The sequence below is a fragment of the Lucilia sericata genome, unplaced genomic scaffold, assembly GCF_015586225.1.
Source record: "Lucilia sericata isolate MDLA Ls3-8-SP2 unplaced genomic scaffold, ASM1558622v1 Contig000343F_arrow, whole genome shotgun sequence".
Taxonomy (NCBI): domain Eukaryota; kingdom Metazoa; phylum Arthropoda; class Insecta; order Diptera; family Calliphoridae; genus Lucilia; species Lucilia sericata.
The window spans coordinates 238,500-264,120 of record NW_023994363.1 but is presented as its reverse complement, the minus strand read 5'-3'; the positions used below and the strand labels follow the sequence as shown (position 1 = coordinate 264,120).

Below are 25,621 nucleotides of genomic sequence, written 5' to 3'. Positions count from 1 at the left end.
TTCTACACATGAGACCGTACATAAGACCATCCATGACATGAAACAATAATTTGCTTTAAAGTCCAAATAATTTTCACCAAAAATTTCTCTTATTATCTATGGTTGAATTCTTAATTTCAATACATATCGTTTTATATTAAATAGAGATTGAGTCCTCCGAGCTTCTATCATTTGGAAATAATTAATTTTAAAATCAAATATTTTTTCAAAATTGAAATTTTTGGTAATTTTCTCATATAATATTAACAATGGAATTTAATTAGATTAATATTCATATAATGTCAATCAAGATAAAAATTCGAAATGAGCTGCATTGGTTATTTGCAAAACATACTTCTAAAAAGCGGCTTTTAAAAATAGATTTCAAAACATTCTTAGAATTAAACGATAACCGGAGGTTGAGATATTGACCCTGAGAGTATCAAATAAGACTCGGGAGTATCACGGTACTTTTGAACATCAAATAGTATCAAAAAAAAGTACCATCGTACCAAATTTGCCATCCCTGCGTGCAATAGTACACCACAAAGTATTTGTAAAACAAATACACCATGGTGAGTGTAACTGATATTGTATGCTTTTGCTTGTGCTCATCCACTCTATCCACAAATACAATACCAGTTGCTTATGGTTTTGAGTTGAATACTGTATTGTATTTGTTTCTTGCTCTCAAATAACTGTTGTACCTCAAATATTTTTGACTATTTGTTGTTACTTATAGTAATACCAGTGTGACCAGGTCTCAAAAAATGTTGCGGCTAAATCCCATCCAAAATAATGCTAGAAAAAATGCTAAATTGATTTTAAAATGCCAAAAAAAAAATGCTAAAATTTTGTAAGTGTTTTTATGAACAATTCATATTAATTTGTAACTGAAATTCATTGTAATTTATAACAAGTAAGAAAGTATATTCTGCCGTGGTTGACCATATGAGTATAAAATTTGATTTATTTTTCGTAATAAATCATTTATGTTGAATTGAACCTTGGTTCCGATATATTTAAACTAATTTTCTGAGAAAGGCTTTATACTTTTGTATATGTATGGGGGCTAGGTAAAATAAAGGACGGACTTTAACCATTTTTAAAAGGTTTTGTCATTGGATCAAAAGCATGCTTATTGTTTTGAAAATTTCAACCTCTACCAGACGGTCAGACTTACATGGCTTAATCGATTCAGAAAATGATTCTTAACCGATTAGTATACTCAAATGTAGTATAGTGGAGTAGGGTAAAAAATTAAGTTCCGTGGTATTAAGATAAACAGAAATGCTAAAAATTATTTCAAAATTTTTGTAAATTTAGCAATATGTAATGTCTCTAACTTTAAAATATTTCTGAATGCAAAAATTACATTAAAACTCTATTAATTACACTAGTTGCTCATGGTATAAAACCTATATGTGTTTTCGGAAGGAAAAGTATAATATTTCTAGTTTTACTTTTTTATAAAAACAATTTTATTGGTCTTCCTCAAAACACTTTAAAAATGGTTTTCATGTCACAAAAATATTGAAAATTCCGTTGAAATAATTTTAAATCTCGGTGAATAGATGTCAGGTTTATAACTCATACTTCCAAGATTTTTTCGGAAAAATATATATGAGAATGTATGAAATGAATTGAGAGATATATTCAAATCCTTAAGTTTGTAATTCTGGAATAAATTGTCAATAATATTTTCGAAATTTATGTATTTTTTTTTTTTTTTAATTAAAAAAAAAACGTGACAACAAAATTACTAAAAATTTGGTAAAAATAAAAAGAACAGAAAGTAGGATGAGAAAGTCTTAATTATATATTATTGATTTTTTTCAATACTTATTTTCAATAAATTAACAAGAACTCCTGAAGGATGATAAAAATTAAAACCTTCGTATAGGAAAAAATAAAATTTGTTAATTAACCTTTTCCAAAATTATATGTTTCATTCCATGAGCAAACAAAAAGTATTAGTTTGTAAAATAGCGTACTGAACGTATTTGTAAAAATATATGAAATCTCTTGAATTATTTCTATCACCTCGAATTTTAAAAAGCATTGGTTTCCAGAAAAATATTTTAGAATACAACATTTTAAAGTATTCACTTGTATTGGCGTAATTTTAAGTTATTTATCTTCATGAATCTTTTTGCATTATTTTGAATTACAGTGTAAATTATTACATTTCTCATATTTCTTGTTGCTTGTGTTTGGGTAGACATTTAATTCTGATTTTTTCCGGTTAAACCTATTTCCAATATAAATCTTTTTTGCAAAAATTTGTCTTTTTTTGTTTATATACTAAAATTGCAAAAAAAGCTAAAAATGCTAAAAATATTTTATAAAAATGCTAAATAAAATGCCAAATGCTAAATTAAAATTTTACAGCTAAATCAAAATAAAAAATGCTAAATCTAGCTGCAAAAATGCCAAAATGGTCACACTGAGTAATACAAAGAATCTATATTGATGCATTATGTTTATTTATATGAAATAAGAATTATTTCATAACAAAAGAAAAATATGTGATAAATGAATAATAAATTAGTGTAATTTTTTTATTTCTTTTTAATTTTACTTTTCTGAAAACAATTTGAAAAATAATATACATATGTATATGCATATGTATGTATCTTTTTTACATATTTTTTTTAAACAAATTTAACTAAAAATTATAATTTTAAAATTCTTTATATTCACAGGAAAAACTTTTCAATTATTTTATTTATTGGAGTTTCATTATACCTTACACCACTTTAGTGGGGAGGGTATATTGGATTTGTGCTGATGTTTGTAACATACAAAATAGTCCTAGACCCACCTTAAAGTATACCAATCGGCTTAGAATCGTTTTCTGAGTCGATTAAGCTATGTCCGTCCGTCCGTCTGGCTGGCTGTCCATGTAAACCTTGTGCGCAAGGTACAGGTCGCAATTGGATGAAATTTGGCAAGCACGTTTTATTTGACCCAAGGACGAAGCCTATTGAAAATGGTTAAAATCGGTCCATTATTTCACCTAGCCCCCATAGAACAGAACCCCCCGAAAAGGGCTTCTGAGCTCGTAGTTATGTTAAATATACAGATATATCGATAAAATACGGCACAACTAAGTTTTATAGAAGTCTTGATGACCCTGCCAAATTTCATAAAGATCGGGCCCCATTTGACCCTAGCTCCCATACAAAGTCCCCTTCAGAAAATTACTTTAATGTCCCAAATTAATTTATAAACACAAATATCGCGATGAAATTCAGCACAATAAAATATTATGTAAATATAAATATATTCACAAAATTTTATTGGGCTTGGTCCTAGCCCCCATATAAAGCCTCTTTCAGAAAATTAGTTTTTCATCCATAAATTGCTTAAATGTATCGGAACAAGGGAATATTGAAGATAAATGCTTTATTATGAAAAATAAATCACATTTAATATTCATAACTGGTGTGGGGTATCATATGGTCGGCCACGCCTGACTATACTTTCTTACTTGTTTTTGATTGATTTCATATACAAAATTTTTATTTGTTTCTATTTTTGTTGTTAAATACGTATTTGATAATACATTTTTATGATTCAAATACAAAATGAATTGAACCTTTTAAAATTTTTTATTAATTGTTTAAATGAATTTTTTAAATTAGTTTTTTCTGTGATAGTTTCTGATAGTAATCTAGAGTTAGAGTTCTGTTTTTTTAATCGACATAAAATCAATAACTAATGAAAAAATAAAATCAATAAATAATGAAAGATATTCCTTATAAGTAGTAGAAGAGGTATTTACATAGGTTAATTATACCCTACACCACTATAGTGGGGAGGATATAATTTCTCTTTTGACCCAATGAAAATGATTAAAATCGGTCCATTGTTTCACCTAGCCCACAAGTGTATCCCCGAATAGGGCTTTTCAAAAAAACGTCAAAACTAAATTCATAATTTATTTTATAAAAAGCATAAAAATGAAAATACAACATTTAAAAGAAAAAATATTTTTTTTTAATTTTGAAAAATGTATCTCAAAAAAATGTCTAAACCTAATATCTAACGTAAAGAAGAGTGTCCCGAGAAACAACTTTTGGTGAATTTAAAGTAGAATTAACAATTCTTTAAACTCATTCCCTTTGATTTAATTCCTAGAATTAATTCTTAAAGCTTTCGATGTAGTTGAATTAATTCTTTAGACGAAAGTTTTGCTTTATAATTCAAAAGCATTTTGTATATTAAAAATTGAATTAAATTTTTTTTCGTTCATTCAATTTGTAATAGAAGGAATTAAACAAATATGAATGATCATTCAATTGAATTCATTCCTACAAAGAATTAATTCTCTTAGGAATTAATTCAATGGAATATAAAGCCAAGGAATTCAGCTTTAAATTCAAAAGAATGATTTTAAAGAATGGTACATTCAAAAATTTGAAGCCGAAATAAAAACATAAGGGAAATAATTCCAAATAGAATTTATTCTTTCCAAGCTTTGGTCGTAATGAACTCGAAAAAAATAAAAAAATAACTTTCCCAGCTATTGAAATTTTTTTTTGAAATGTGTCTTAAAAATTTCATAATTTCACCTCAGCTCTAACTATGTAAAATTTTCACGAGATACCGAATATACATTTTAAAATAATAAAAAAATGTTTCTAAGCAACTGTCCAACCATCATTATCTGTTTTATTTGTTTGGCAAAAGTATAGCAAAACAAATATGTTACTCTTATTCTCTTTGTACCCACTCACACTACCTATGTTTGATAAAATAGCAATATCAACTTGTACCAGAACTACTCAACTACTCATCAATACGCACTCAAAGCAGTATACACTGCGAAACTTGTGCAAAAAGTTGTAACTGTGCACGTCTTTAATACTAGTATAGAAACACCACGATCTGTAGTAAAAAAAATAAAGGAGAAAGTTCCAATATCATTTCAAAAAATAATATTTTCATTTTATTACCTTTTTCTGGATTGGAACACTTAGTATTTATTTTTTTTAATGTAAGTATAAAAAAGAAACATTGTTACTGATTTTTTCAAAAATTATCACATGAATGTCAAAGTTCTTCGTTCAAAATTATGATTCTATGTCTAATAGAGTCCCACATGTTTTGTATTTAGTTAATATGGTAGGTACGACGTACAGCACGTTGCCCCCATACAATTAATGGACAAAAGTAGAAGGAGTCATCGTAGAAAAATAAAATTTGATACACAAGTTAATATAAATTCCATTTTTCAGAAAAAAGGGGGTAAAACGGGTAAATTTGGTAATATCATATCTTCTAAACGAATGTAGATATAAACAAGTAAAAGTGCTATATTCGGCTTTGCCGAATCTTATATACCCTTCACCATAGTGTATTTAATAAATATCAATTTCATAAAATTTAAATTTATTTCATTTTCCGGACGATATCATTATTATAGCAATAGCAAAACAAAATGAACAACAACAACGCTAAACGAAATAACCACACAAAAAACACAAGGCAGTAAAACCAACAGCATCCTAACATACGAAACTGAATACACCAAGTAACAAAAACAATATACACATGGCAATGAAACATACAAAACGAAATACTAAAAAAAAAAACAAAAACAAAATACACAACGCAATGAAACCAACAGACATCCAAACATACGAAACTGAATGCACCAAGAAACAAAAACAATATACACAAGGCAATGAAACACACAGGCATCCAAACATAAGAAACGAAACACTCAAAAAAAAAAAAAAAAAAAAACACAAAATACACAACGCAATGAAACCAACAGACATCCAAACATACGAAACTGAATACACCAAGAAACAAAAACAATATACTCAAGGCAATGAAACACACAGCCATCCAAACATATGAAACGAAATACTCATTGAATAAGCAGTGTTGTTTTTTTATATCAAAGAATGGAAAAATTTGTCTTTTTTATGAAATTATCAGAGGTTGTCTCGGATTTTTGCTTATATCTCCGGTATTTATGGACCGATTTTGCTGATTCTCGAAAGCATGTCTAACAGAATTATTGAAGATTCGGATCTCGCCGATATCTGGGGTCCTCTAAAAATTGATTTCAACAAACACACAGACGGACAGACAGACAGACAGACAGACAGACAGACAGACAGACAGACAGACGGACAGACAGACAGACAGACATAGCTTAATCAACTCCGCTACCTATAAGGATCCAGAATATATATATACTTTATGGGGTCGGAAAATTATATTATAGAAATTACAAACGGAATGACAAACTTATATATACCCTTCTCACGAAGGTGAAGGGTATAAAAAAAGAATATTTGTATCGTCATATGGTTGAAAAGTTAGGGGACAGGTGTCTGATACTTTTTTGAAATTTAACCCTTTTTGGGGAAAAGGGGTAAAATGGTATATTAGTACATATTTGCTAGTATCTGTATCTTTTAAACAGTGTTGCCATTTTAGCACTTTCAGTGCTAGATTTAGCATTTTGCATCGTGAAAATGCATTGAAGTTTTTAAAAATTATGCTAAATGCTTTTTAGCATAATTTGCTTGATAAAAAAAATTCAAAAATATTTCTATGTTTTTTATAAAAAATTAAGTATAGTTTAACTGATAAAAATATTATTGAAAATCAGTGGTTGGATATTACCAAACAACATTATGACAAAAATCTGATACAATGGCTTTTTAAATTCAAGTATATAATTTTGAAAATTTTATCGGTGAAAATCAATTTAATGAATTGTCTATTTTTGTATTGTCATTACTCGTTTCACCTTTCTCTAATGCCGAACTTGAAAGGCACAAATTCGAAAAGAATTGAAATTCGAAAATGCATGCTTATTAAAAATCTTTTACAAAATAAAATGTTGTTTATGAATATATAAAAAATTATATTACAAATAAAATACGATCATTTGAAAAATATCAAAATGGGGATTACGATGAAGATATAGTACCAGAAATATTGGAGTCGTGCACTACATCATCAGTATTTTAATAAAAACTAGAAAAAACAAACATTTATATTGTTTTGTTAGATTAAAAAACTAGCACTTTTTTTCTTCCGTAGAACATTTTAGCACTTAGTTTTTCAAGTTTTAGTATATTTTGAAATTAATTTTCTGGCAACACTGCTTTTAAACCATTAAACATAGAAAAAAAATTAAATTATATTTTTTACCTATTAAAAATTTAAGAATACAAATTTGGTACCTTTTGAAAATTCGAACATTTAATGGGTTAATATATTATTCGTTTATTAAAAGGAATTTTTTATATGGATTTTTATTTGCATTATTTCGAGATATTTACATATTTATTTAAATTAAAAACAAAATTAAAAATCTGAACTTAAGCATTCATCGCTCAATGAATTATTTAAAGCAAAAAAATTCTTCATAGATTAATTTGTGTCACTCTGTGAAAATACAACTCTGCATAGTTGTTAACTTTTCCTTTTTGAACTTATATACTTATTGAAAATAAGATGTTTATGTAGTAGTGAAGACGCGCGCGATACGAACAGTCGAGAAGCATCCTACATTTTATTTTACTATTCTTTTTAATATTATTTTTAAAAGCGTATTCATACGGAAAATGAATTAATAAAACTATCTTATTTTGTTTAAAATTAAAGTATCGTTAAACGATTGTTTTTACTCCCAATCTTTGATGTCCACGTTAGTGACATTATTTCAGAAGTGGGATCGTGAATCCAACAAGTCTAAATACGAACGCTAATTGAAAATCTAATTAGACAACAGACCTAAACGAAACGCACGATCATGGAAAACTTACATGGTATGACGGTTAAAAATCTACAAGCGAAGTGTAGAGAGATCGGTGTGTCGTGCTCGGGGAATAAGAAACAATTAATTAAACGACTGGAGGATATTGGTGAAATGCGTTATTTACCTACTATGACGGAACGAGTTAAACAGTTGGAAAAGACATTAGCAGATATGCGTGCAACGTCAATGCGGTTCCAACCGTCGCAAGCGTCATCGCTGATGCAGACATTCGCTTCAATAGAAGGTTCTCCAGTGCGCAGTACAAATGTTGCTATTTCACACGGAAATAGCCCCCTATTGTTACGTCAGGCAACTCGTTTAGCGGTGTCGATATAATAGCCCCAGCCGCAAATGGATGTAATATGGACAAATTGCCAATGATTCGAACGCCAATACAACACGTTTTTTCTCCAAGCTCCACATGTCATCAGACTGAAATATTGCCTCCATTAACACAAAACGTCATTTCTAACTCCGCCAGACAGCTACAGACTTCACAATATGTTACGGAAGGTGGTAGTACATACCAGCCGCCAGTTTATGTTTCGTCCACAATACCACGTATTGATCAATAATATACTATTTCTGCAAACAACATACAGATTCTACAACAAACTTCGTGCTATGTAACAGGTGCTCATGCTACAGGCCCATCGTCAAACTGCGCACAAATGCACTACGGTAGTCAACGACAGTTCCCGACATCAACGTTCAACGTCTGTGAACAACAACAACAATATTTACCGCCTAAAAACTGTTTTATATTCAGCACGTATAATGATGTAAGGGAGATGATAGCAATTCTACCGGAATTTAACCCATCAATAGAGGAATCAGTAACTTCTTCTCAGTTCGTTAGACGTGTTAACGTATTAAAGGCAGCATACGGGTGGAATGACCATAATCTAATATTTGCGGTACAGCAGAAGATGCATGGCCCCGCAAAGTATTGGGTGGATTCGTTGCAAATTGTTTTTGGTTCTTGGCAACAGTTTCTGGACAAATAATTGAGAGATTTTCCCTATGTCGATAATTCAGCTGATATTCATATAAAAATGTGCCACACGAAACGACGTTTTGACGAACCACCGCATGAAAACTATTTCAAGATGTACGCTCTAGGTACTAGAGGTGGTTTACCCGAATATGCCATAGCTAGACACGTCATAAATGGTATTAACGAACCAGATTTAAGGAAGAAGATCTCGAATGAGTATGTTTCGTGTGATCAGCTGCCCAGATGTACCAACTGTAAACGTACTACACACACTGTCGATAAATGCCCCGAGAAATCAACGCAGAGAACATCCGTGAATCAAATTGACTCAACATCAGTACCGCCAGTTGGAAATGAAAGTGAAAGTGGTCAATGTCAACGTACACGAATCAAATTCGTTTGTAGATCCTGGATCCGTAGATCATATGCTCATACAGTCGGTAAGGTTAATGATACGAATGTTTCTTTGGAAGGTTTTGGTGGTGGACAATACAAATGTACAGGTAAAGTACAATTCGGTTGGTATTGATTTACTGGTCGTCGAAGATGAATTTTTAAGTGAAAATATTTTATTGGGTAGGGACGTTCTATGCGGTAAAGGTAAACGATTAATTATCGAAGACGATGATTGTCGTTTGGAGAAGCTCGATAGTATCCAAGCCTCAGAAGTGCTAGCGCCTTCCGAGCGAGACCAATTGAAGGAATTACATCTGAGACATCGTGGTTGTTTTGCGGAAAATATTTCTGAACTTGGAAAGTGTAATGTCGCTAAAATGGAGATTCATCTTACCTCCGATAAACCCATCCAGGCGAAAGCGTATCGGGTTCTATTCACAAAGCGCTCAATATTAACAAACATCACTAATGATCTGCTTGAACACGAAATCATCCGTCCATCCGATTCGACCTACGCATCGCCTGTAGTTTTGGTAAACAAAAGCAATGGTGAACACCGTATGTGCGTTGAATACCGTGGGCTAAACGCTATTACAGAGAAGACACCCTAACCAATGCCGATTATGGAAGAACAATTTGCTCAACTTGCCAACAACCAATCAGGATATCATCAGATAGAAGTTGACGATAAGTCCAAAAAGTGCACAGCTGCCTTTCGGTCTTGTGAATGGCCCAGCCGTTTTTCAATCTGTCATGAATAAGCTTGTATCCAGAATGAAACCCGGTGAAATTCTAGCATACTTGGATGATTTTGTGCTACCAAGTAAATCTATTGAGGAAGGTTTATTACGTCTTGATAAATTTTTGGAGATCTTAACCAAAAGTGGTCTTACCTTACGACTCGACAAATGTTCTTTTCTTTCAACAACAATTTCCTACCTGGGGTATATAATTGATGGCAATGGTATACGGCCGGGTAACGAAAAGACAAGTGCAATTAGAAATTTCAGTCCACCGAGGAACATAACCGAGGTAAGAAGATTCCTAGGCTTAACGGGTTTTTTTTTTAGGAAATTCGTGCAGGATTATTCAATGATCTCGAGACCGATCACGATGATGTTACGAAAGGATGATGTTTTTGTTTGGGATGAGGATCAACAAAAATCGTTTCAAAAACTTATAGAAGTTCTCACCAATGAACCAGTTCTTGCACTTTACGATGGCAATGCACAGCATGAAGTCCACACTGATGCCAGCAGTTTAGGTCTCGCTGGTATTTTGTTACAATCTGTTGATGGAAATCAATGAAAACCAGTTTTCTATTATAGCCGCCACTGTACTGACACCGAAAGACACCGAAAGTCGGTACCACAGTTATGAGCTAGAAGTTCTCGCCGTGGTGGAGTCGCTCGATCATTTTAGGATTTATCTGTTGGGGAAACATTTCCGCCTGGTAACAGATTGTTCCGCAACTACCAATGTAAAGACCAACAAGGAGATCAAACCAAAGATTGCCAGATGGTGGATGCGGCTCCTTGAATATGATTTCACTCTGGTACATCGTGAAGGTAGCCGTATGGCGAAGCAAGAGGGGACAGTGCTACATTTTGGCTATTTCCGATTCATTTAGCAAATACTTGATTGTGAAACCAGTACGTAATCTAAAAGCAGCTCCGGTCAACGCACTTAATGAAATGACAAACTAAATGTATTGTTAGCTGAATGTATTGTTAGCGATCGGGGAACAGCTTATACTTCGAAAGCGTTTGAGGACTATTGCAACCACAATACAATAAGGCATATTAAAACTGCGGTCCACACTCCAAAAGCGAACGGTCAGGTCGAACGTGCAAATCAGACTTTCGTATATTCGAACTACAGTTGCAGACCCAAAGGACTGGGATTTGGCATTACGTGACCTTCAATGGTCCGTAAATTCTCAAAGGAACTCGACAACTGGCTTTACGCCCAACGAACTTATATTCGATTTTAAACTACGTGATGTGACAGCTAACCATTTAGTAGCAGCCATCCATGATGATATTGTTGAGAACGAACTCCCAATGGCCGACAAGCGTAGCCTTGCAATGGAGAATGTTCAAAAGGAACGAGAAAAATGGCAAAAGCGCTTTAACTCCAGACACACAACGCCCAGGAAATATGATGAAAACGACTTGGTTGTAATTGAAAATGAAGCTCCTGCTACGGGCGATTTGAGAAAACTCGAGCCAAAATTTCGAGGCTCTTACATTATTACCAAAGCGCTGGGAAATGACAGGTATCTTGTTGAAGATATTCCCGGAATTCAGATTACGAACCGAAAGTTTTCTTCAGTCCACACAGCTGAGAAAATCAAACCCTGGTGCAGCAGTTGCCCCACTCTTGACGAGTCATCTTGCGAAATCGAGGAAGATTCAGAGTCAGAAGAGGCCGAGCTGACACCCTGTGAAAATCAGACCTGGGATGAATGCATTAAATGTGTTAATGCATTAACAATTTTTTCTACATTAAAAAAAATTAATGTTAATGCAAGTTTATTGCATTAACATTAACATGGGTACATTTAATGCATTAAATTTACATTAACATTAAATATTTTTAAATTTAATGCATTAATTTTACATTAACATTAAATATTTGTGAAATTAATGCATTTAATTTGCATTAACATTAAATATTTTTGAATTTAATGCATTAATTATTCATTAACATTAAATAATAAATAATAAAATTAATGCATTAATTTTCCATTAACATTAATGTATAAAATAATTTATAAAAATAAGAATACAGCGCTAAAGACCTCGGTCTAACTAAATTCAAGTAAGTCCTTTCGAATAAGTCCTATACACGATAATTCTTATTAGAAGAATAGTATCACTTCCCAAATATTCCTTTTTTAGTTTATTTTGTCTGTGGAATTTTATATAAATATCATATTTAAAACACACAAGTTTGAATGGAATATAGGAGTTATTAGAAAGGACTTTAACCTATTTAATTTTAGTTGTATTTAGTTAGATCGAGGTCTTATGTGCTGTATTTTTATTTATGTTTATCAATTTTTATATATATTAATGTTAATGGAATATTAATGCATTAATTTTATTGCTTATTTAATGTTAATGTAAAATTAATGCACTAAATTCAGATATATTTAATGTTAATGCAAAATTAATGCATTAATTTCAAAAATATTTAATGTTAATGTAAAATTAATGCATTAAAATCAAAAATATTTAATGTTAATGGAAATTTAATGCATTAAATTTTACAAGTTTAATGTTAATGCAATATTTTTTACATTAAATTAATTTTTTTTATACCCTCCACCACCATCAGTGGTGATAGAGGGTATATATAAGTTTGTCATTCCGTGTGTAACACCAAAAAATATTCATCTTAGACCCAACAAAGTATATATATTCTGGATCCTTATGAAATTCTGAGTCGATTTAGCTATGTCCGTCTGTCCGTCTGTCTGTCTGTCTGTCTGGTTAAAACACGCTCACGCTAAAACAAAGCAAATAAAATCAACCAAATACACTGAGAGTATTCATTGTTTTCCTAAGCAGTTTGGTATTGAAAATCAGCAAAATCGGTTTACAACGTAAAAAGTTATGAGTAAAAATTTCAGACTACCTCAAAAAAATTAAGTTTTTTTCCCCAATTCTTGAGTAGTTTTCTCAGAAACTACCAAAGATAATTCGACAAATTTTGTCACAGATTATTTTGTCCATCTATAGATTAATTATGTTTAAAATTGTAACAATCGATGCCAAATTTCCCATAGCCCCCATACAAAGGTACATATTCCCGGAAATTAATTTATCGTTAATAACTTCCTCAAATATATCGGAATCAACACAAAATTTTGTACATATTGACTTTATATGAACAGGAATTAAAACTACCGACTTAGATCTGTATCGGTCCACAATTGGTCATAGCTCCCATATAAGGTCCACTTTCGAAAATCACTTAAATGAACATATTTTATTGAAAAATAAAGCTATCGGGATAAAATTCGACATTAATATGTTTTGTATATACATAAATCATTCTACGGAAGTTTTTTCCGGATCGGTCCATAATTGGTCATAGCTCCCATATAAGGTTCACATCCGAAAATTACTTAAACGAGCATAATTCATAGATAAATAAAGCTATCTGGATAAAATTCGACATGAATGTGTTTTGTGTGTATATGAATTACTCTACGAAATTTGTTCCGGATCGGTCCATAATCGGTCATAGCTCCCATATAAGGTCCACATCCGAAAATCACTCAAATGCGCATAATTCATTGATTAATAAAGCTATCAGGGTAGAACCCGAGGTGAATATGTTCTGTATATAGATATAAATCATTCAGTGAAATTTTTTCCGGATCAGTTCACAATTGGTACTAGCTCCCATATAAGGTCCACATCCTAAAATCGCTTAAACAAGCTTAATTCATTGATAAATAAAGCTATCGGGATAAAATTCGATATGAATATGTTTTGTGTGTAAATATTAATTATTTTACGATTTTTTTTTTCGGATCGGTCCATAATTGGTCATAGCTCACATATAAGGTCCACATCCGAAAATCACTTAAATGCGCATATTTCATTGATAAATGAAGCTATCAGGGTAAAACTCGACGTGAATTTGTTTTGTATATGTAAATCATTCGTGAAAAATTTCCACATCGGTCCATAATTGGTTACATTCCATATAAGGAATTTTTTCAGCATCGGTCTATAACTAGCTCCCATATAAGGTTCACTTCTGAAAACCACATAATACCACATAATTTATTATTAAACTCGACATGAGTATGTTCTGTGTATAGATAAATCATTTTGAATTTTTTTTTTTCGAATTGGTACATTATTGGTCATAGTTCCCATATAAGTTATTGGCAGGATCGGAACATAATAGGTCGAAGAATAATCGGTCGATATCTGAAAATTACTTAATACAAATGTTTCTTGTCCTAATCAAAATTAGTTACATACATACATGCATAAATAAGTTACAAAATGATAAATAGTATCTTAATTACGGAAACAAAACATGTGCCGGGTTTTACAGTTCTCCATAAGGAAAATAAAGTACTTAAGTACTTAGTATGTACTTTAATACTTAAGTAAAATTTATTTCTTTAGTATAAACTATAAATTCGGCCCTATAACATATTTATTTTGGGTTTTAATAAAAAGTAGTTTGCAGGTGGAGGGTATTTAAGATTCGGCAGTGCCGAATATAGCAATCTAACTTGTTTAATTTAATGTTAATGCAAAATTAATGGAAATCGCCCAGGTCTGGTGAAAATACAACTCTGCATAGTTGTTAACTTTTCCTTTTTGATCTTATATACTTATTGAAAATAAGATGTTTATGTAGTAGTGAAGACGCGCGCGATACGAATAGTCGAGAATCATCCTAAATTTTATTTTATTATTATTTTTAATATTATTTTTAAAAGCGTATTCATACGGAAAATGAATTAATAAAACTATATTATTTTGTTTAAAATTAAAGTATCGTTAAACGATTGTTTTTATTCCCAATCTTTGATGTCCTCGTTAGTGACATTTGTTACAATATACTTCTCTATGTCTTTAAGCGTTGTTATGGTATTTTTATACACTACACAACTATAGTGCGAGAGTATTATACGTTTGTGCTGATGTTTGTAACGCATACAAATATTGGTCCTACACCTTAAAGTATACCGATCGACTCAGAATCACTTTCTGAATCGATTAAGACATGTCCGTTCGTCGGTCCTGTCTGGCTGTCCATGTAAACCTTGAGCGCAAGCTACAGGCCACAATTTTCAAGATAAAATTTGGACCATTCGAGTTTTTTGGCACAGAGACGATGTCTATTGAAAATGGTTGAAATCGGTCCATTATTTCACCTAGCCCCCATACAACTTGATCTTCCGATTTTGGGTTTTTAACATATAACTTTGTCAAATATACTACTATCTCACCAAAAATTGGCACAAATAAGTTTAATATAAGCATAAATGACCACGCCAATTTTTATAATGATTAGCCGTCGTTTGACCCTAGGCCCATACAAACACCCCTTTAAAAAATATCTTAAACATCCAAAAAATTACTTATAACCATTATTATCGCGATGAAATTCGGCATAACTGTTGAAGAATGAGAATGAACTTCCTTTATAATATACTTGTTTTGTTTACTTTGAATTTAATCAATTTAGTTTGTAAATTTTAATTAGAAAATTTATTGATAGAAAAATAAATTTTTCATTCCTTGTTTTTCCGTAAATCAAATATCACCTATTAACAAGTTTGTGCCCTTCCGCTATATAAGGGTAATTAATTTCGCGTGTGTAATAATGAATAAAAATAATTTAAGAATGTCCAATAAAGGTCTTTGGAAAGCAGTTCTTGGAACTGAAACAAATCAAGATAAGCAAACACAAGCGAAGGCGGAATTAATTCTGTTGGTGGATAAAACTATTTATCCACACATTCGTAATTGCAATAGTGCGAATGAAATATGGGGTATACTCTCAACAATTCTTGAAGACAGCGGACTAGTAAGAAGAGTTGGATTAATACAAAAGTTTTGTTCAACAAAATTACTGAAATTCTTACAACAGCACATAAACTAAGAGGAGCTGGTCTCAGTGTCGATGAAGAATGGGTAGGTTCAATGCTACTAGCGGGGTTACCAGAAGAATACAATCCAATGATAATGGGTATTCAAAGTTCCGGAATAAAAATAACTGGAGACGCCATCAAACTAAAATTATTGCAATATGTTAAGAAGGAATCAACAGACGTTGCGTTAGCTGGTCAGAAGAAATTCGTCAAAAATAAAGGACCAAAATGTTACAATTGCAACCAGTATGGACACATTGCAACAAAATGTCCTAAGAAATCGAAGCCAAAATACAACAAAAATTCAAATGCCATGATTGGATGCTTTTTTGTGCAAGAGTTAAACAAAAGTGAATGGTTTTTTGATTCTGGTTCGACAGCACATATGTGTTCTAATTTAAAATTCTTTAACAACCAATTTCAAGAAAAGAATGCTGAAGTTACAATTGCTAATAAAGAATAAATGCAAGTAAAGGGTTGCGGTCAAGTTGATATGATTGCTAAGGTTGGAAAATTTAAAGAAGAAATTGTGATGTTTTGTGATGTGCTTTATATTCCCAACTTATATGTCAATTTGTTATCAGTTTCGAAAATTGTGGAATCTGGTTATGAAGTCGCATTCAATAAGAAAGGGTGCAAGGTATTGAACAACTTCGGTAAGGTTATTGCAACAGGTGACCTGGTGAATGGTATGTTTAAATTAAACATTGCAAGCAACAGTGTGCTTATTTCTGAAGTGAAAAATGAAGAATACAACTTGTGGCATAAACGTGTTGGCCATGCAAATGATAAAATCTTAAAAAGTATGAAGTCTGGTGCAGTCAATGGTGTCAATTGTGAAATTAACAAGCAAAACTGCATTACTTGTATAAAAGGTAAGCTATCAAGATCTCCATTTAAGGATCCTGGAACGAGAGCAAAAGAGGTATTAAGCCTAATACACTCAGACCTTTGTGGACCTATGGAAGTACCGTCAATTAATGGTTCAAAATATATGCTAATATTCGTTGATGATTTTAGCAGGAAAGTAACTGCCTATTTTATAAAAACCAAAGATAAAGTAACAGATAAATTTATGGAGTTTAAAAACTTGGTTGAAAATCAAACTGGAAGAAGAATAAAAGCATTAAGAACTGATAATGGAACTGAATACTGCAATGGGAGAATGAAGAAAATGTTTATTCAATATGGAATTGAGCATCAAAAGACAGTGCCTTATACGCCACAGAGAGAATGAACCGTACTATTTGAAAAAAACAAGATGCCTTTTAATTGAATCCCGTCTACTAAAGAAGTTCTGGGCTGAAGCTGTAAATACGGCTGTATATTTAATAAACCGCACTCCATGTAAAACATTAAATAGTGTTTCTCCTAAAGAAATATGGTCTGGTAAGAAACCAAACTTAAAATATCTTAAAGTTTTTGGATGCAAAGCTGTGATACATATAGCAAAAGAAAAGAGAAGGAAACTTGATGCTAAAGCAAAAGAATCAATTTTCGTTGGCTATTGTACACACTCCAAAACCTATCGGTTCTATGGCGTTAAATCAAAGAAGGTCGAGTTAAGTAGAGATGCCAAGTTTTTAGAAAACGAATTCTATAATGAAATGCCTAGTGATGATTCCAAGTTCTATATTATACCGGGATGTGATTCAGTGGGGGGTGTGGATGATCCAGAAGATATATGTTCTGATGATAGAAATCCAACAGATGATGTTGACGAATGCTCCGATGAAATAAATCCTACAGATACTATTGATATACGTTCAGATGCGACAATTACATATTCAGAAATGCCAAGTATTGGAGAAGATAGTAATTCTGATGAAGATCAATATTTTTCTGATACTGATGAGACATCGCATAGAAACAATGATGATCAAAGTAACGACTGGGTACCTGGACCATCTGTGAGAGGAATCACATCACCTGAAACTGTAAGAAAGTCATCTAGAACGCCAAAACCAGTTCAAAGGTATGGGTATGAATGCAATGTTGTTCAAGTGGATGAAGAACCCAAAACAGTGAAGCAGGCATTAGAAAGTTCTAACAAAAATGAATGGCAACGGGCTATGGATGAAGAACTAAACGCTTTAATTGAAAATGGAACATGGGAACTTGTAAATCTACCAAAAGGAAAGAAACCTATTGATAACAAATGGTGTTTTAAAATAAAGAGGAACTCTAAAGGTGATATAGAGCGATATAAAGCGAGGTTGGTCATAAAAGGTTATTCCCAATGCTACGGAATTGACTATGAAGAAACATTCTCTCCTGTAGTTCGATATTCCTCAATTCGACTACTCCTAAGTTTGGCCGTTCAGCACGACTTGGATATAGACCAAATGGATGTGGTGACAGCTTTCCCTCCAAAGTGAACTAAATGAGGAAATATATATGAAGATCCCTGAAGGTTTCACTGAAAAGAAAGACATGGTATGTAAACTTAAAAAAATCTTTGTATGGTCTTTAGCAAGCTAGTAGATTGTGGAATCAAAAGCTGGATCAAACATTGAAGAAAATTGGATTAACCCAATCAAAAACGGAACCTTGCGTATATTACAAATAATTCAAACAATAAATTGAATATAAAGAAACGTCTTACAGAAAATTTTAAAATGAAAGACATTGGTGAAGCAAACTACATCTTGGGGATGAAAATTACAAGAGATAGAAAGAATGGAAAACTATGGCTTGATCAGGAACAATATATTAACAATATTTTGAAGAAATTTAAGATGGTTGACTGCAAGCCAATTTCAACTCCATTGGATATTAACCAGAAAATTTCAAAAGATATGTGCCCGCAAACAAAGGAAGAGAGTGATGGCATGAAAACCATACCGTACCAAGAAGCAATAGGAAGTATTATGTATGCACCTCAAGTAAGCTTTGGCTAGATACAACAATAATCGTGGAAAGGCACACTGGCAAGCAGTAAAGCGCATAATGAGATACCTCAAAGGAACAATAAATTACAAGTTGCAGTTCTCGAAAGATAAAAATGTACATATTGAAGGATTCTCAGATGCGGATTGGGCTGGCGACTTAGGTGATAGAAAATCAACTTCTGGTTACGTTTTCAAATTTCAAGGAGGTTGCATTTCATGGAACTCCAAGAAGCAACAAACAACAGCTTTATCAACAACAGAAGCTGCATATGGGGTTTTGGCAGCAGCTGGGCAAGAGGCGTTGTGGCTACGATCTCTGTTCAATGAACTTGGACGATCATCGTCTATTGTGATAAAGTGCGATAATAAAAGCGCTATAAATTTGTCACATAACAGTACTTATCATGCTCGCTCTAAGCACATTGACATACGACATCATTTTATAAGAGATCTCGTAAATGACAAAAAGGTTGTTATTGAATATCTGAATGCCGAGGATATGGTAGCTGATGTTTTAACGAAATCCCACAACAAGTTTAAAGCATTTACATTGTTGTGGGGGTGTTGAAGAATGAGAATGAACTTTCTTTATAATATACTTGTTTTGTTTACTTTGAATTTAATCAATTTAGTTTGTAAATTTTAATTAGCAAATTTATTGATAAAAAAAATAAATTTTTCATTCCTTGTTTTTCCGTAAATCAAATATCACCTATTAACAATAACTAACCTTTATATAAAATTACATCCCTCTTCCCAATTTTTGAGGATCGGCCCATATTTGACCCTAGTTCCCATATAAAGCCTCTTTTAGAAGTTTAGTTTTTCTTCAATAAATTGCTTAAATACATCGGAATTAAGGTAAAATTCAACAAATTTTAGGTGTAGGGTATCATATAGTCGGCCATGTCCGACTATACTTTCCTTAAGTCTTTATATGTATGTGACCGTGATGTTTTTCTAGTGTGGGATAAACGATCCATTTATAATATCTGTCTATACAAGATAATCTACATATTTAAGATACTATTTATAATTTAAAGTAATGTTTCAATTTGTAATCCATAGGATAATGCTTTCTATTTTAATAAAATATATAAATATTAGTTTGTGGCCATACCTAATAAATGAAAGAACATGCAAATTTTTTTTTTTTGTTAATTGAGTACATATTTATTAAAGTTAATACAGTTATATATATAATAACTGTATTAACTTTAAAAGAAAAAGAAAAACAAATACTACATTTTACATACTTTTGTTATATCATCCATCAAAATTAGAAAATTTTTAAATTTTGTAAAGGAATTTTTATAGCTATGTAAAAATTTTAGGCAAACGTATTTTACAAAATTAATTTTTTTCAAATTAAGACATATACCTGGTTATCAGAAACACAAAACAAAAATACATTTTTCCAAAATTCTGATTTTTAATAATTTTTTTACTTAACCTATCTGTAATCAACATTTGTCATCTTACCAAAATTTATTGACTTTAGAGTCCTTTTTTTGGTGACAAATAGTGTCATATCATTCAAATTTTTGCACACATATCTTAGCTGCTTTATTACCTTTCCAACGATATATATTTTATTAATATTCTTTACAACTATTTTTTGACTTTTGTCTATTGGAAATTTTAAAAAATTGTATAAAAGTTATAATCAAATGAACATGTGAAGTTTCTTACCTTAAATTAAAATCCAATGAAAACCGTTTACCACATCCCTCAAATGTACATTGAAATGGTTTTTCTCCTGTGTGCACTAATTGATGTCGCTTTAACTTTGAACTTTCTACAAATGCTTTTCCACATTCTGAACATACATGAACACGAGGTCCATGCGTGTGTAAGTGTTTTCGCATAGCGGAATTATCACGAAATAACTTATTGCAACCCTTATGAGGGCAGGCGATTTTTTTGTCTGGAGCATTTGGAACTACATGGTTAACAACGTTAGGGGAATTATTAGATTCATTCGTTGCGGCAGTGTTGCTTGGTGAGGTATCGTTTGAGTTGTAGCTTAATGGAGGTGGCGTTACATTTTTGGATTGATCATTATTTATGTTTTGCAAAACTACACCCATAGATAAAAGGCGACCATTTTGTGTTCCAGTCATTAGTAAAGTATTCGCCGTAGGGTTATTTCTGTTTAAGGTATGTATTTGAACAGTATTAGAGGAAACATCCTCATCGGAAGTTATGCTTGTCAAGGTTGAATTACTAGTTTCATTAATATTCGTTAACAGCGTTGAAGGATTAACAATGTCCGATGCAGATGACGTAGATGCTGCTGTTATCAATGTATTGGTGGTTATCGTGGGTTGTTTAAGAGCATTGGAGGAATTAATTTGATGTGCATTGTTACTGGGTATAGCTCCCATTCTCTTTGATTTATCTGAATAGGGATTGGTACGTGAGCAAATATTTTGTGGTTTTTTGCTGTCAGTGATATTTAAATTAACAGCAGCAGGTAAATTGTGAGAAACTGTCAATGTGTTATTAACAGTGGATGCAGCATCTTCAATCATAATTTGATGTTGGTGTTGCTGCATCAAAATATGCTGGTGTAATACTTCGGGTTGTAAATTACAAGCAGAATCAAGTAAAGTGGCGGGTAATGTGGCTGGTGACGTAACAGCTGTTGTAAATACATTGGCATTTCTACAACGATTGGAATATTTTAAATAATCCTGATTTATGTCATTGTGACAATCTGAAATTTCGCTATTAATATTTACAGCTTCCTCTTGATCTTCTTCATCATCGGATATGCCAGATGCCCACATAGTAACACTGAATTCCCCTTCCATAGTTTTAATTTGTACTTGCTTCTGCTCCCAGCGCCTAGGTTTCATAGTCTCCTCTATTATTACATCGCCTCTTCGGCCAGCATGACTGGGGACGCATTTATTTACTGAAGTAGTAGATGACTGAAAAAAATTTGGTATCGATATTGCCGGCTGAAATTTTTGGTTGCGTTGAATGGTTGACGGTATTTTTGATGAGTTCATAACTGAAGCTAATGTATCACTAGTACTAGGCATTAAATTGGAATTGCCTTTTATCTCGTTATTTAATACATTTACACTTTGATTAGACGACAAATTATTTACAGCAAACGAAGAAATACTTTGATCTTTTTTTCGTTTTCTATGGAAATAAAATAAACTTTTTCTTAAAAAAATATCAATTTGGGTTTTAAAAGATTATAATACACTACTTGTTACTGGATGAATTTATCATAGTAGCTGCTGAGTTCAATGGTACAGATGTTTGTGACGATATAAATATATCCGGGTGAAATGCCGATGCGTTCAAATAAACATGGCTGGGTAATTGAGAATCTGGATGCATACCCATATCTTCTTGTATTAAAACTTGAAAAATAATAAAATAAATATTTTTTATAAATGCAATGCAAAAAAATAAATAAAGTAAATCCATTTTCCGAAATTCGTTTTCTACTTTTAAATCATTTCCTAATATATTAAGCAGAGACTGAAAATAACGGGTCCACTTTGTTTTTATAAGGTTAATTGCTGTGATCACCATTTATAATTGTGTTTTTGCAGTTTATCACTGAGATAAACCTTTATGTTAGATTTTTTTTTTGATAAGTGTTTGGGAGAAACCGAAAAAAAAAAATAAATAACTCGCTACAATTGATTTTTATTTCGTAAACATTTTTGAAAAGATCTGCTTATGATTTTTATTTTTAAAAGCAAAACAATAAACAACAATATACTCTCCCACTCTCATATAAGCAAGAGATAAAAGGAATACAACAACCAAGTGCTCAGCCAAAAACATAAGTAACAAAACAAAAGGAGTAAAGGTTATACTAAACCATTTAAGTAAAAATCATTTTATAACTGTTATTCTGTGTGATTTATTTTAAAAAACAAAAATAAATTACAATTCAATCACTTTGTTTATGTGGCCCAGTTATTTTCAGTCTCTGATTTTAAGTAACGAACTCAAATTAACTTAAACAAGATAAAGAACGTTTTTTTTAAGTTAGTTAGTCAACTGATAGGTGTTTTATAGCTTCATGTTTCTGTCTAATATGTATTACTATGTCCTTTACAGTCTGGAGTATTATTTGCCATATAGTTGCTATATGACATATTGATTGGTTCTGTGAGTTCACTTTTGGGATTGTTTTTGACTTCTACATATTCTTTTCTTTATTTTAACCTGTTTTGCTTCTTTGAATTACATTTGATTAATTGCAAATTATGTAGGAATTAATTTATGATCAATGCAGTACAATTTAATTATCCTATCGTCATTTTATATAGTTTATTATCTTTTTAAATAATTTAGTTTTAAATTTTTTTTTATATAATTATGTATTTTGTGTTGGAAGAATTATTGTAAAGTAGAAATTTGTAACCGCTTATGGCCTATAGGCAAGGTTATTGAATATCATTAGCATTTAACTCATTATTTTAATACGGTGGTGACGGTTATTACTACAGTAATTCAAAGTAATTCAGGTAAGTAGTAGTCATTTCAAGTAAGTGATTATGTAAGTACAACACATTACCGAATTTTTGCTGGGTTCTTTAAATTTATATTTCATAGATCGGAGATTTTTATATAAAAACTGGATTTTGAAATGTAAATATATATATATATATATATATATATATATATATATATATATATATATATATATATATATATATATATATATATATATATATTGCTCATTTACTACAAGGCCGGCATAAATCAAAAAACTTCGTTTTGAGTAAAACCGCATTGAATGTTGCTATTTTTATACCCTTCTCTTTCGTAAGAAGGGTATATATAAGTTTCTTATTTTGTTCACAATTTAAAAATATTAATTTTGTGGCCTCATAAGGTACAAATGTAATTTGTAATCCCATACAAGTATCGAAGTCTGTGATGTCCGTCTACACAACCCCCTTTTTTCAGTTTGTTTTCAAATATCTGTTTGACTGTCCGTCTGTTTATCTGCCCGTGTGTATGTTTTCTGAAGACCCTAGATATCTGCGAAATCGGCCCATAAATAACGGAGATATGAGCAAAAATCTGGGACAACCTCTGAAGATTTCATCAAAAATTAAGCTTTTTGGTGCATGCAGAGATAAAAATAATAATAAACAAACAAAACCACACACGGTATGGGTAAATTTTCTTCTTGCACTTGCTGGTTTATTAAAACAAAGCAAAGCAAGAGCAACACCCCAGTAAACAATCTGTTTAGACATGCCTGATGTCAGAAATTTTATAAAATAATTGATATACTTCATCAGAATTTTTAACGAATTTCTAAATTTCCCTTAGACAGTTTACAGACTAATCTGCAAACTTTTTCATAGACTTTTCTGAAATATTAATCGATTAACATCAGACCTGTGTGTACATTGTCTTATATATTTTAGACATAAAGCAGTATAGTCTGCATATTTTCTGAAGTAAAACATAAAATGGCTTCCGAATTATAAATCTGCAAAATATCTGAAGATAATTGCTATTGTAACTTTATCAGACAGTTAACCGAATCATATAAATATCCTTTAAATATTTAACTGAATAGTCATAGGTCATGCCCATTTTCAATACGTTTATAAGAAAACTTTGCGACAAAAACAACAAAAACTTTCATTTTAAAAATAAGGGGGAAATTAATTGCCAAATATTGGAAAAAAATCTTATTCTTAAGTTAAAAAAATTATTTTTTTGATAGATATCCCACTCGCATCCCGTTATGGGACCATAAAGCCCTTAAAGGAAATTGTCTAAGCTTTATTTTTAACAAAAAAGGGAGTTTTTTGAAAAAAAAAAAAAAAAAAAAAAAAATGGAAATTTAGAAAAAAAATTTAAATGTAAAAATATTTCAAAATTTTTTTTGGGAAACTATGAAGAAATAGCTATCTGAACTCCTTTGGACAATTTTTGATAGGACCAAAAGGTGAAAAGTTACACTCATTTGAATAAAAATGTTCAACTTTGACCCCCTCTGACTCCGGCAGTTCTTGACCAATAGAAAATTTTTGTCTAGCCTACTATCCCATAGTACTAACCTTGGTGCAAATTTCATCCAAATCGGAAGACATCGATTTTAAAAGTTGGGTCACTTGACACGAAATTCCCCATATGTATATCATTAATTCCATGAAAGAACACATTAACTGAATTTTTTTTTTCCAATTTCCTTCATATTATCAATATATGTATGTTCCTTATGTAGAAAATAAAACAACTTTGAAGGCTTATAGCTTTGAGAGTCTATATTGAATTTTTTGATTTAGAACCAAATCTATTACTATGGATGAGCTCTTCTATTCTAATATAATTTTTATATTAAAAAGTTTAAGATAGTGCATTTTTTAAAGAAATTCACTTTTGAATGCTTTTTTGAAATCGTTCTACCTTTTAAAAAGGTCTTAAAAGTGCATAAATCGATTATTTGAAGCTTTTTATGCAAAATATACACATATTTTGTAGTGACGTGTATTACATCTATTTTTGTCGATTTTTTTAAATGTTTTTTATTGGAAAATTTTTATATTTTATTGATATTTTATGCGTTTAACAGAATTTAAAACTGCTTAAAATACATTACTGATCAGAATTGGGATGCTTAAATTCGATTACTACTAATGTACACTTTCATAAATATGCATTTCTAAACAATATTTTTTAAGATGAATGCATTTTTAATACAAGTGCACCTTGTTAGCGTTTTCCAAACTGTTCTCCATGTTCAAAGTATTTTAATATATAATAAATCAAAACTTGCTAATTTTATATTATACACTAGTGGCCGAAACTAAAGCAACTGATTTTGTATTTATGTGGAATCGTTTATAAAATTTAGTTTCGTTTTTGTCAATTCAAATCTAGTGTGAATTTCTTTTTGTGTATTTAAATCATATTTAACAAAAAAATTT

The 25,621-nt window shown here is 31.2% G+C and overlaps 1 protein-coding gene across 3 annotated transcripts in view; it reads right to left on the bottom strand.

Annotated features, from left to right (window-relative positions):
• Positions 1-25,621, bottom strand: part of LOC119603824 (transcription factor Sp3) — a 208,521-nt gene that overhangs the window by 63,733 nt on the left and 119,167 nt on the right. For all 3 annotated transcript variants that reach the window (XM_037956021.1, XM_037956024.1, XM_037956022.1), the window contains exons 3-4: positions 21,916-22,072; positions 20,382-21,845 (exon numbers count right to left, since the gene is read on the bottom strand). In XM_037956021.1, the coding sequence (XP_037811949.1) occupies positions 20,382-21,845; positions 21,916-22,072 (1,621 nt within the window). The remainder of the gene's footprint in view (positions 1-20,381; positions 21,846-21,915; positions 22,073-25,621) is intronic.